At 54.8% G+C, this 13317-nt stretch overlaps 1 protein-coding gene across 1 annotated transcript; it reads left to right on the plus strand.

Moving 5' to 3' along the window:
• Positions 1-2229: 2229 nt before the first annotated feature.
• On the plus strand, positions 2230-13043 carry CCDC124 (coiled-coil domain containing 124). Its single transcript, XM_055431036.2, has 5 exons — positions 2230-2293; positions 7653-7822; positions 11657-11846; positions 12345-12459; positions 12588-13043. Exons 2-5 carry the CDS (start codon positions 7664-7666, stop codon positions 12793-12795), a joined length of 672 nt encoding a protein of 223 aa, XP_055287011.1. The 5' UTR covers positions 2230-2293; positions 7653-7663; the 3' UTR covers positions 12796-13043.
• The last annotated feature ends 274 nt before the right edge of the window (positions 13044-13317 follow it).

Below are 13317 nucleotides of genomic sequence, written 5' to 3' on the forward strand. Positions count from 1 at the left end.
GGGACTTCTCTGGTGGTCCAGTGGCTAAGACTCTGAGCTTTGAATGCAGGGGCCCAGGTTTGATCCCTGGTCAGGGAAACAGATCTCACTTGCCCCAACTGAGACCTGATGCAGCTAACTAAATAAAATTGTTTAACAAATTTTTAAAAAGTAAAGGATCCTTTCAAAAAACAATTTGGGAACATTTCAAAAAGCATCAGAGTTAACAAAAATTGAGGGACCAAAGACACCATCTGCTCATCTTAACATCAAGTAACAGTCATTCTACAGGAAAACCAAAACCCAAATTCAAATTTTCCTCATTGTGTACATTATTCACGTAACAATCTGCAGTGCAGGATTTGCAAATATATCTCTGTATGTGAGCAGGCACTACAGGTATATGAAAATACAAATATATAAGTGAGATAGAATTTATCATTGTATCAAATAAAACCTTCTGTGTCATAAAGAATCTACCTGCAGGCTTCTGTAACCTACTCAACAAGGGGCACAACGTCCAGCCAAGCTTAGAATCATTTTTTGTATCTTCCTGACTCTGAGTCCCAGGAGACCAGGGAGAGTGACTGTCTCGTTCACTGCTGTGTTCCCAACACAGGCCCACAGCAGATCCTCAATATTTGCTTGAGAATGTCAGCATCCAAGAGCTATAGAATGTCAGAACAACAGAAGTCAAGAGCCCTCACGGTTGGGAGACATGCCCTCTATCCTGGGAGGTGGCAGAAGTCACCTTGCAGAAGACTTAGCTTGTTCTGGAACGATTCACTTGACCTGCACCCTCTCAGTTATGTCAATAGACCTAAGAGGCTCCTTGTCCTCAGGAAGGTGTGACAAGTCTGGCTCTTCTTTTGAAATTAAAAAAATATATATTATTTTTTAAAAACCTGGCTCTTTACCAGCAGAAGCTTAATTAGGTGTTGCCTTTGGCACCTCCACACCCCACCCAATACTGAACAATGATAAATGTTTATGCTGAGCCCCTTCTTGTCGGTGACAAATGTCACATCGGGTGAACGGGTTCCATCTTCCAGACATCATAGCCAAAAGGGAGACTGAAAAGAAACACTTAAACCAGCAAAGCAAGTTGATGCGATGCAGGAAATAAAAAGAGGGCTGGGGGTGGGGCACCAACTGCTTGGAGAGGTCCGAGGTCTTTCCCAGAAAGGGCTATTTGAGCCAAGGCCTGAAGGAAGTGAGGGAGTAGTCCATGGGAAAAGCTGAGGGCAGAGGGAACAGCACAGGCGAATTCCCTGAAGCAGGACTGTGCCTGGCAATTCGGAGAAAGGAGCCTGGTGTGGCTGGAGCTGAGAGAATGAAGAGGCTGCAGATGAGATGGGAAGGTGGGGTGAGTCCTGCAGGCAGCAGGGAACCATCTGAGGCTAGAGAGCCAAGGGAGATATACAATCCCACTTAGGGCCCAGCAATGCCACTGGTGTTGCCTTTTGAAGAATGGACTCTGTGGTCCTGCCTAAATCCCTGCCCTGCTCCTCCCCCATAGCGAGACCCAGTATAATCATTTGGAGACCCCTAGTATTACCGTTTTTATAGATGAGGACACTGCAGGTGTCCTTGCGCCCCGCCCCAAACCTAACTGTTGAATAAGATAAAAGAGTAAGGTGTGCGGGGGTGGTGGAGAGCAGTCCCAGAGGAAGGGTTCACTAGAAAGTTTGAGTCCTTCGATTACATTGTGTTCAAATTCCATTCCTGGTCTGTAAGCCTGGTTCCGCGACATGGATGGCGCAGAGTGTTTTAGTTTCTCTGTGCCTTTGTCCTGCTCCCTACCGCTCAAGCTTCGCAGTAGGAAGGCAGACAGTGAGGGGTAGGAGAGCGGCTTCAAAGCACAAAGCGATGGCAAAGGGCCTAGGAGGCTTCCACAAGCGAAGCGCTTACCCCGGCCACGCGGGGACCACGGATTCTGGCGCGCCCTGCCGGCCAAGCAACTCTGGACAGACGCCTCCAGACCTGCGTGTGAGGCCGAGGACGCCGTTTTTCTTCTGGGCAACGGCCATCTCGGTAAGGACAATGGTCCAGCTTGTAGTTTCTGCTCCATTCTCCTGACTAGTTAGTATATGAAGTGAGCGGAAGAGATGAGGATTTATAAAATATTCGCTTCTTGCAGACAAAAACAAATAGCTAACGCCCTCGATTTGGACTGGAGATCAACGCAGCATTTCCTCTACCAAGATGGCGACGAAGCCCGAACGTAATCAGCACGCGCCGCCTGCGGGGTGTCCATGCGCAAGCCCCGCGGTGACGTCACGGCTGTGCGACCGGCCGGCGCCAGGGGAAGGAGGTAGGAGCGGCGGCGGCGCGGGCGGAGCCGGGGGGCGGGGTGCGGGTGAGCCCCGCGGGGTAGCAGGACCTGAGACCACCTCCCCGGGAGGGCTGGAGGTGGGGTTCTCAGAGACGAACGCACTTCCGACCTCCAGTCTCCCGGGTTCCCGCGGGGGCTCTCCCCATTTCCCGGAGCGGACGACTGAGATCCAGCGGGACAGCGTCGTGTTCGAAGCTACTTGGTTCTGGGCGTGCTCCTGAGCAGCTTACGGGCTTGGGGGTGACAGAGCTGGGTGCGGACGTCCCTGGCCTCATGCAATAGGATCAGAGCTGGAAGAGAGGGACGACGGGCTGGAGGAGCCTAGAAGGGGTAGCTGGAGGATTTCTTGGAGGCGGCGGCGTTGAGTTTCATGTTTTATTCTCTCTTATTTTCACATTTCACCAACCACGTGGGTCTTGATTCCCTCCCAAGTGTACTCCCTGCTTTAGCCAAAACCACTCCTTAGACCCCCTCCTGCTTGAGCTTCATGCCTCTGTCTCCGTTCACCACCTCAGCAGCCCCAGAGGGTGCTGAGGTCCTCCACACCTTCGCATTACCCTGGAATAGAAATCCGCTCTACCCAGCCTGCCTCCCCCCGACCACTGGGGGCTTGGGTCTCCCCACACCCTTAGGTTTTTTCTTTGATGTCTCCTCCAGGAAGCACTTTGACACCCCCTGGGTCAGAAGCTCACTCCCGACTTCCCCTGGCAACTGCATGGCCCCATCACAGCTCTGATCTGGAATTAACACTCCTGTTGTCTACATCCCACCCAGCCTGGGAATCCCATTTAGTGGAAACCCATCAGCACTGCCTCTTTCCCCAGCATCCCACTCATAGTAGGTGAATGTTTCAGTTCAGTTCAGTTCACTCAGTCGTGGCCGACTCTTTGCGACCCCGTGAACCGCAGCACGCCAGGCCTCCCTGTCCATCCAGCAGTGCATGTTTACTGAATGACAAAGTGTGTGTGTGTTTATTAAACAAGAAAAGCTGGCTGTTTTAATCAGCTCTGGCTACCATAACAAAATACCACTGACTGGGCGGCTTAAACAGCAGAAATGTATTTGCTCACAGTTGTGGAGGCTAGGAAGTCTCAGATCAAGTTGTCAACCAGTTTGGTTCCTGGTGCAGGCTTCTTCCTGAATTGCAGATGGCCACCTCACTGTGTTCTCACATAGTGAAGAGAGCAAGTTCTGGTGTCTTTCTTCTTAAAGGGACACCAGCTCTGTTAGATTAGGACCCCACTCTAATGACCTCATTTACCCGTTATCACCTCCTCAGATGTCCTGTCTCTGAATGCAGTCGCATTGAGTGTTAGTCACAAAATCAACATGTAAATTTTGGAGGGACATAACTATTTCAGTCTTGGCCTGAAGGAGGGGGTCAAAAAAGCCCTTTTCAGGCTTTGGGATGGAATCAGAGTCTTAAGCAACGGGGAGGGGAGGGGATGCCCCATCTGAGTTGCTGTGAGTGGGCAGGGTTTTCACAGGAGGAGGGGGTGGGTGAATCAAGTGAAGGCACAGCTAGAGAAAAGGCTCAGAGGCTGGGAGGAAAGTGAGTGGGAAGAGAAATGAGAAGCTGAGTTTGGACATAACACAGAGTGTGAAGTAAATACTGAGGGCACCCTGGAAATAAGTGCTTGTTTATTCATGTGCTCAGAACATTTTTTGAGCCCCCATTGTACAGGACACTGATGAGGGCAGTCCCAGCCCTGCCTTTGTGGAGCTTTCAGCCTAGTGGAGAAGGTGGTTGTTCAGTCGCTCAGTCACGTCTGACTCTTTTTGAGTCCCCATGGACTGCAGCAGGCCAGGCTCCTCTATTCTTCACTATCCCCTGGAGTTTGCTCAAATTCATGGCCATTGAGTCAGAGATGATATCTAACCATCTCATCCTCTGCCACCCTCTTTTCCCCTTGCCTTCACTGTCTCCCAGCATCAGGGTGTTTTCCAGTGAGTCTGCTCTTTGCATCAGGCGTTCAAAGTATTAGAGCTTCAGCATCAGTCCTTCCAATGAATATTCAGGGTTGATTACCTTTATGATTGACTGGTTTGATTTCCTTCCTGTCCAAGGGACTCTCAAGAGTCTTCTCCAACACCACAGTTTGAAAGCATTGATTCTTTGGTGCTCAGCCTTCTTTACACTCCAACTGTCACATCCATACATGACTACTGGAAAAACCTTAGCTTTGACTATATGGACCTTTGTCAGCAAAGTGATGTCTCTGCTTTTTAATCATATCATATTAGTGTCATAGCTTTTCTTCCAAGGAGCAAGCATCTTTTAAGTTCATTTGTTCAATAATCCTGTAAATGAACATAAGATAGCAATCCAAACAAGCACCTCAAGAGAAAGTTTGTCATCTGAGAGTCAAGGGGAGTTTCCAGAAAGGGTTCCTGAAGGTGGCAACACTTTGGAGTTGGGCCCCCGAAGTTTCAGTTGGAATTAACTGGGTAAAAAGAGGAACAAATGTGGAGGGCATAGCAAGTACAAAGGCCCTGAGGTAGGAACCTGCATAGTAGGTTTGAAAAAAAGGCAAGGCAGCTGGTGTGGCTGCTGCTGAGAGAGTGAGGGGGAAATGGGGGGAGTTTCCCCAACTGAAACTGTGACCTCCATAGACTTCTTAGTGCTCCCCTGGGGAGTCTAGAAGAGGTTTTCTGGTGGGTACATTGTTGATGCTCAGTAATGAATGTTTGATTTAGGGGGCTCAGGAACAGGATGGAGATCAGGCTGGCATATTCAGCCCTGCCGTGGCAGGTCTTAAATCCTATGCATAGAGGGACTGTAATCAACCCTACTTCTCAGATGAGGAAGCTGAGGCTCAAGGAGAGCATGTCAGCCACAACTGCAGAGCCAGGACTCAACCCTGAGTCTGCTGTATCCACTGATCTCCCCAACTTTGCCCTGTTCTTCCCCGTGGGCACCAGCGGCCTCAGAGTCCCGATCTGCCTTGATGTTCCCTGAAGGGCCAGCTGGCAGCCTGGGGTGAGGCGAGGATTAGGACCAAGTTGGGACTGAGGGGCTGGGCCTTTGTTGGACTCTGGGCCCCTCCACTAAGCCACGGGGTGGCCTTGAGCATGTCACCCTCTCAAAGCCTCAAGTTCTTCATCTGTAAAATGGAAGAAAAGTACCTGGCCTTGCCGCTGTCAGGGGATGACATAATTTAGACTGCAAAATCAGTCAGTCAGTGTTCCAGTTATTGCCCAGCTCCATCTGACTCAAAACCTCTGGCTCTGCCCACAGAACCATCCTGATTCGCTCAGCATTTGACTGCCACCCTCAGCCCCTCCCCAACCCACATGATCGCATAAATCAGAACGTGTTCATGACATGCTCGGAGCTGCCTAAAAGTTCTCTGGTGCCCAGAGAATAAAATCCTTGTTCTTCCTTACCCCTAAGATCCTGATCTATCAGCCTCTCACCTTCCCTGTCCCCTCCCCTCCCTCCCTCCCCCCAGCACTCCCTGCCTCCTCCCCCCTCCCATCTCTCTCTCCCCCTTCCCTTCTTCTCTCTCCTCCCCCACCTCCTCTCCCCGCTCCTTCCCTTCTCCTACCTCCTCACCCACACTGGCCTCAGTGGCTTCCATGCTTTCTCTAGTGCGTGCCTTTCCTGCCACAGGGTCTTTGCACATCCTGGGCCCTCTGTCCAGGAGTCTTAGCCTTTTATTCCCACAGGGCTGCTTCGAATCCATCTTTCAGGTCTCAGCTTGGCCATCACCTGCCAGGGTTGCGAGAATTCACTAAGACACTGTGTGTAAAGCACTGCACCTGCTGCAAATGGGAGCTGATGTTAGAGTTTCCAGAGGGGCTCAGAGGTAGATTTCCCCTCCTCCATGAGCCACAGCTAGGAGGTTGGTGGGGTGGGCTGCCTGGTGGTCCTGAGTCAGGATGGACCCCACATTCTCTCCCCTTCTTTCTTGGTTGCTGGGCCTACTTCTCCAAGGTTCAGTAAGGGACTGAGCTGGAGATTCTCAGTGGGGAGAAAATGACTCAGGAATGAGGAACAGCAGCCCATTTCCCAGATGAGGAAAACAGGCCTGGAGAGCTGAAGGCTTGTGCCATGACCTCACAGTGCTCGTGTCAGCACTCTGGAGGGGGGTGCTCTTAATTTCTTGGTTTCCCTTCTTCACCTGAAAGGCAGGCTTTGGAGGTGAGACCCCAGGCTCAGTCCTGTGCAACTTGGCTAGGTACCTTGACTTCCCCGTCTTCAAAAGGGAATAAGGACAGTCCCCGTGTTTAAGACTTTGTGCTGTGTGCCAGTGTGCTAAGTCGCTTCAGTCGTGTCTGATTCCTTGCGACCCAATGGACTATAGCCTGCCAGGCTCCTCTGTCTGTGGGATTCTCCAGGCAAGGATACTGGAGTGGGTTGCCATGCCCTCCCCTAGGGAATCTTCCTGACCCAGGGATCGAACCCAAGTCTCCTGCATCTCCTGCATTGCAGGCAGATTCTTTATTCACTGAGCCACCTAGGAAGCCGGTTTAAGACTTTGGGAGCATTCAATGGAGTTGGGCCATATAAAATGCTTAGTAGGGGGCCGGGTGTGGGGAGGGTGGCACCTCCCATTTTGAGAGTATCATGATTACCCCAGCACCCAGTGTGGGGCTCACACAGAGCAGGCACCCGCACTGGACAGCAGCTTTACGATTGTTATAACTTCTCATGGCTGTGTGAGCCTTGGCCGGGTCACTGGGCTCTGCTTACCCAGGGGGGAGCTGCTTACCCAGGGGGAGGGGCATTCAGCTGTGGGATCAGAGGAGTGTGGCCTCAGAGGTGGCAGGGTGGGAGGGTCCTCACAGACTGGTCCACAGGGATCTATAGTAACATGACTCGTAAGAGCCGAAAGGCAGAAACCACCCACAGGTCCACCATCGTGGACAGACGGATAAACATAATGTGGTCTGTCCATGTAGTGGAATATTAATCAGACATAAAAAAAGAGTGAAGCACTGGCACATGCTCCAATGTGGATGAACCTGGAAACCACGATGCTAAGGGAAAGAAGTGCAGGAGAGGCAAGTCCACAGAGAGCAGATTAGTGGTTGCTGGGGCAGCGGGGATGCGGAGTGATAACCAATGGGGTCAAGTCTCCTTTTGGGGATGATGGAAATGTTCCGAAACAAAATAGAGGTGATGGTTTCACGGTACTGTGAATGTGCTAAATACCACTGACTTGGGCACTTTAAGATGGTCCCTTGTGTATTATGTGACCTTCACCTCCGATTTCTTTTGAAAGATGAGTCTGAAGCCACTGAGGCCCCAGGGGCGTCCCGGCTGCACAGGTGTGAGTGTGAGGCTGTGGACTGCGGGTGCCCTGACTCACTGTCCCCTGCCCTCGTCTCACAGCCTGCTGAGGGATGCCCAAGAAGTTCCAGGGCGAGAACACCAAGTCGGCAGCGGCCCGGGCGCGGAGGGCTGAGGCCAAGGCGGCGGCGGATGCCAAGAAGCAGAAGGAGCTGGAAGACGCCTACTGGAAGGATGAGGACAAACACGTCATGAGGAGGGAGCAGCGCAAGGTGAGGGCCCCGCGCCCTGCCCGGGGGCCAGGCAGGGCGGCAGCAGGGTCGACAGCGGCGAGGAGCCCCCGGGCCTTTGGCCTGAAGGGTGAGGTGGCGTTTGCCATGGAGCACGGGCAAGGAGGGACACAGGAGCAGAAGCAGAGGCTTGTGCAGAGTCCCTGAGGAGGCCGGGGTTTGGCACGTGTAGGGAATCACAAGCCCTCCGTTGGTTTGTTTCTCTCCTTTACATGATGCCAGGATTAGACGAGACTATGGGCTTCCCTGGTGGCTCAGAGGTTAAAGCGTCTGCCTCCAATGCGGGAGACGCGGGTTCGATCCCTGGGTCGGGAAGATCCCCTGGAGAAGGAAATGGTAACCCACTCCAGTATTCTTGCCTGGAGGATCCCATGGACGGAGAAGCCTGGTAGGCTACAGTCCACGGGTCGCAAAGAGTCGGACACGACTGAGCGACTGAACGGAACGGAAATGAGCACACGGGACAGCTGGCAGCAGCTGGAGACGCGCTTAGTTGTCACAGCTGGAGGGCGCTCCTGGCATGTGGTGGGCCAAGCTACGGGAGGGTGCTCCACACCCAGCGGTGACGAGGCTGAGACACACTGATAGGTCCCGTTTCTGACCTGCTGACACGGTTCCTCCAGGTGTTTATGAAAGCACAAGAGGGCAGGGATACTTGACTGTCTTCTGCTGGGCCCCAGTGCCTGGCACACACTGGGTGCTTCATTGATGAGAGGTTCAGGGCTGACTCTGACCCACTTGGTCCAGTAGGTGGCGCCAGAAACCATTCTAAGCCGCTTTTCCTCCTCGCCTGGGTGGGTCCCAGCATCCAGCCGGACTGACACAGGTTCTAGCAGAGCAGTGGTGACACACCATCCGTGCATGCCCAGTCCTGGGAGAGCCTGGGTACTTTTGTGAGCTTTTCCCATTGTCTGTGTAGGGAAAGGCAGATCCTGCCTTGTTTTTAGTTGGAATTGAACATCACAGATTCCCTCCCCCCCAACCCCTCCCCCCAATCTCCCCACCCCATGCTACCTTCTGGGTCCATGGACATCTTTCAGTTTTTTTTTTTTTTTTTGAGGGGGGGTGGCTCACGGGATCTTAGTTGCCCGATCAGGGATTGAACTCGTGCCTCCTGCAGTGGGAGTGCAGAGTCCCACTAAACTGCCAGGGAAGCCCCTGTCTTTTTTGACTGTCAACATTTTGACAATACAGAGAAGTTAAAACCCAAAAGAAAAACCAGTGTCTGCCAAGGATCTGTTATCTGGACAGAAAAGCCAGAGACCTTTCCACAGTCCCAGAGGCAGCAGCCCAGCCCAGCCCAGGAGCCCTCCCCAGGCCTGCACCTTGGGCTTTCCATCCTCCAGGTGAGGAAACTGAGGCACAGACAAGGCAGGAAGCCCCAGTCACAGGACTGCGAGTGGGGACTGGAGCCAGGCTGGGGTCTGCCTTCAGGTTTGCAGTGAGTGTCCTTGCCCCGGGGGTGGCCCAGGGAGCCTCTGCCTGTCCCAGCACCTGTGCTGCACACACCTGGAAGGACGCACAGGCGGAGGCCAGACAGGCAGCAGGGGCCAGACGGGCTCTCATGGCCACTCGATCTTTGGCTGTAGCAGAGGCCACCGAATGCAGACAGACCACAACTTAACCAAAACGGGCCACAGTTTGCCAGCCCCTGGTCTCTAGAACATTCTCAGCCCCCATGTCCCTCCCAGACAGTCCCCCCTCCTGTTTTTTTTTTTTTGCTGCAGCAGCAAAAGTGCTGAATCCTAACCACTAGACCACCAGGGAACTCTCCCCGCTGAGTATTTTACATGGAGCCTCTGTTCTTCTTCCCCACTGGGTGATTTTCTGGGTTCTGTTTATCCCTCTTCCTGCTGATGGGTGAGGGGGCCCAGTCTACAGAGCACACCTGGTCCCTTTTACGTGGTAGTTGCTTTAAAAAGATAGTTTCCATGAAAAGAAAATCCGTCTTTGTTCTAAAGCACTAAAAAAAACAGCGCCCCCCCCCCCCCCCCCGCCACCATGTGACATCAAAGGCTTTTCTCACCCAATGCCATACCCTAAAGGCCATGTCCTCAGTTAAATGGGATCTTGCAGCCAGATTTCTCCCTGCTGCCAGGCATCAGCCTCAAGCTGGGCCGTAATTCATCACCCCGCCCGGAGGGTAGCATTTTGTCTCCATTTGTTCCATATTAAGCAACTTGGCGATGAGCACATGACTCTCTGGGTTCCATCTTGATTATTTATGAGGCTCATTTTTGATGGCTCCGGAATATTCCACCAGTGGCCTCATCCTTCACCCATCACCAGATGCTGCCAATTGTTAATTGCCCTTTGTAAAAAACTGCGAGTGACTTTTTCAGAAAAATTCTGCTGAATGTCAGTGTAAATGCTTATGTTCCCCTCCTCAGTCCCATGTCCCCAGAGACTCACGGTCACAGTCTGCATGCCCTTCCTGGGTTCTTGGAGCCATCTGGAATTCATTCATTCATTCGTCCAGCACACTTTTACTTAAGCACCTACTGTGTGCTGGGCCAGGGCCTGCCTCCAGGATGAGCCAGATGATCGAAAGACTAGGAATCAGGGATTTGTGGGACACAGGAAAGAGCCATGCGGTAGAGCAGGTGGATAGGGAGCCGGGAGCTCAGGGTGAGCCAGAGTTAACCAGGAGAGGAGGCTGGCAGTGGCGTTCCAAGTGGGGAGAACAGCTAGTGCAAAGGTCCTAAGGCAGGGCTGTGTTATGGTCAGGGTAAACATGGGCTGTATATGCACCACGCAGCGGTCAAGGAGCCTCACGAGGACCAATGGGGAAACCAGTGGGGAACTGAGACTCAGAGCACAATGACCTTACCCTCGGCACCTGACCACAGATGTGGGGGCCCAGCAGCTGTGTCCAAACAGCCTTGACCTGTAAACCTTCCTCCTTTCCTATCAGTCAGGCAGGCTGGAGGTCAGAGGCCCAGTGCGGGTCCTCAGGAACCCCTCTTCTGGGGCCCCTAGTCCTGTCACAGGGGGTACTACCAGCACACAGACCATCCCCACGGCACAGAGGGCGGGTGCAGAGTCGCAGCAGCGGGTGGGCAGGCGGGGATGCCTGCAGCACAGGGCTCTGTGGGGCTGGGTGGGCGGCAGCAGGATATCTCAAGCTTGAGGCCACACCGCACCACAAACAAACCAGAACCCGTGCCGTCCGTGGAGCAGCGGAGGCCAGCAGCCAAGGACAGGTACTGTAGGCTGCACGTCTCCTGGACCCGCTGGCATCAGAGCCTTCCTGGGGAGCCAGCATGGGATCAGCCCCAGCCTCTGTGACGCTCAGCTGGGAACACTTCAGCAGTGTCTCCCCAAGGTCAGCTGGCCCATAAAAGAACCACTGCCCCAGCTGGCAGATGGGCTCAGACCCTCGAGTGGCTCCTGTCGCCTTTGGAATCCAGTACGAACCCTTCCCCAGGCCCTTGAGGCTCCCCGTGGTCCCCCCACTGCCCTCCCCACCTCCTCTCCCTTCACACTTCCCCCACCTCACTCTAACTTCTTGCTGTCCCTGTCACGCTAGGTAGTTCCTGTCCCAGGACCTTTGGACCTGCCATTCTTCCCACTAAGGACCCTCCTCTTCCCCAGCCTAGGCATCACTTTATCTTCTAGAGCTCCCCACCCCACTGCCTTGGCTAAGGTTCCCGTAGACATGTAGGATGGGAGCCCCCAGGTAGGCCCATGGTGCTCCCGTGACCCCCACGACCAGCATGGGGTCTTACACACAGCAGAGGCTCCATCATGGGTTGGGATGCGAACCGGACCCCATGCCACTGGGGCAGGATCCATGCCTGACTCTCCGTCCCTCAGGAGGAGAAGGAGAAGCGGCGCCTGGAGCAGCTGGAGCGCAAGAAGGAGACGCAGCGGCTGCTGGAGGAGGAAGACTCAAAGCTAAAGGGTGGCAAGGCCCCCCGAGTGGCCGCCTCCAGCAAGGTCACCCGCGCCCAGATTGAGGAGACTCTCCGCCGAGACCATCAGCACAAGGAAAGCCCTGACCCAGGTGGGGCCTGGGCCCACGCTGGAGCTGCCCTTTTACCTGAGAAAGGAGCGGCAGTGGGCGCACCCCCTGGACTGAGTCCAGAGGGCCTCTCCTCACCTCCAGAGAAGCTGTGTGGGCTCTGCAAGGGTGGGGTCCCGGCAGGCCTGGCCCTGAACACAGACGGTGTAGGCACGCACGCGTGTGATTATCCCTAGCTTGTGCTTTCCCGGGTGCCCAAGGCTGATGTGGTGCCCCGAGGCGAGGAGACGCAGCGGCTTAGGAGGTGTCTCCTGAGTGATGGGCTGCAGGGAAGTGTCAGGGGGCTGGGGGGCGGGGCTGGCCTACCCCGACAGGTAGGACTTGGGGAGGGGGTCGCGTTTCCATCCGCAGTCCTCTGCCTACCTCCCTTTCTCCCCTACTTCCTTCCCTCCGTTGTCTCTCATCTCCCTGCAACTCAGCATCTCTGCTCATGTCTCTGTTTCTGGTATATCTCTGTTCCCCGCCCGCTCCCGCCCGCAGCCGAGAAAGCCAGAAGCCACTTGGAGGTGCCGTTGGAGGAGAATGTGAACCGCCGCATGCTGGAGGAGGGCAGCGTGGAGGCGCGCACCATCGAGGACGCCATCGCTGTGCTCAGGTACCCGGCAGAGCCTAGGCTTTGGGGGCGCGGCTTGGGGCGGGGCGGGGCTTGAACCTCGGGTGGGGCTAGGCCCGGGGGCGGGGCGGGCCACGCCCCAGCCCCCCTGACGCCTGCGTCTTCACCAGCGTGACGGAGGAGGCGGTGGACAGACACCCGGAGCGCCGCATGCGGGCGGCCTTCACTGCCTTTGAGGAGGCGCAGCTGCCGCGGCTTAAGCAAGAAAATCCCAATATGCGGCTGTCGCAGCTGAAGCAGATGCTCAAAAAGGAGTGGCTGCGTTCACCGGATAACCCCATGAACCAGCGGGCGGTGCCCTTCAACACCCCCAAGTGAGCCTGGAACTGGAGGAGCCGCCCGGGCAGGCGGTCAGGGTCGCAACCTCACACGCCCTCCCGCTGGGTCAGCTCCAAGGGCTACAGAGATATCTGGGGCCATGGCGTGTGTCCTAGGGGCTCGGTGCCATCACTGGCCACATCTCCCGCTACAGGGTCCCTGCTGCAGTGACACCCCTGCCCTTCCTGCGCGCGCCAGAATCCTGGGGCCGAGTGCCCAATAAAGGTGGCCGGTGAGGCAGAGTGTGCACTTGAAGTCTACGTGGGTATGGGTCGATGCGTGAGTGGGTGGGGGGAGAGGAGAGCTGGAACGAGGGGGACACAGCCAGAGAAGATGGGGGCCCCCAAAGCGCTCCTGTCCTAGCAGGCTGGGTGAGATAGTGTAGAAGCAGTGCTCTGCTTCTGCCTGGGGCAGCGGTCCAGTGAGAGGCCTCTACCATTATCTCCTGGAAGCTTTGCTGGGTTGCTGCAAAGGGGTAGCTCAGAGAGGTTGAGGCACTGGCTTCAAGTCACACAGTACTGC

This window comes from Moschus berezovskii, chromosome 8 (genome assembly GCF_049115385.1).
Source record: "Moschus berezovskii isolate FMDL1 chromosome 8, NW_MosBer_1.0, whole genome shotgun sequence".
Classification (NCBI taxonomy): Eukaryota; Metazoa; Chordata; class Mammalia; order Artiodactyla; family Moschidae; genus Moschus; species Moschus berezovskii.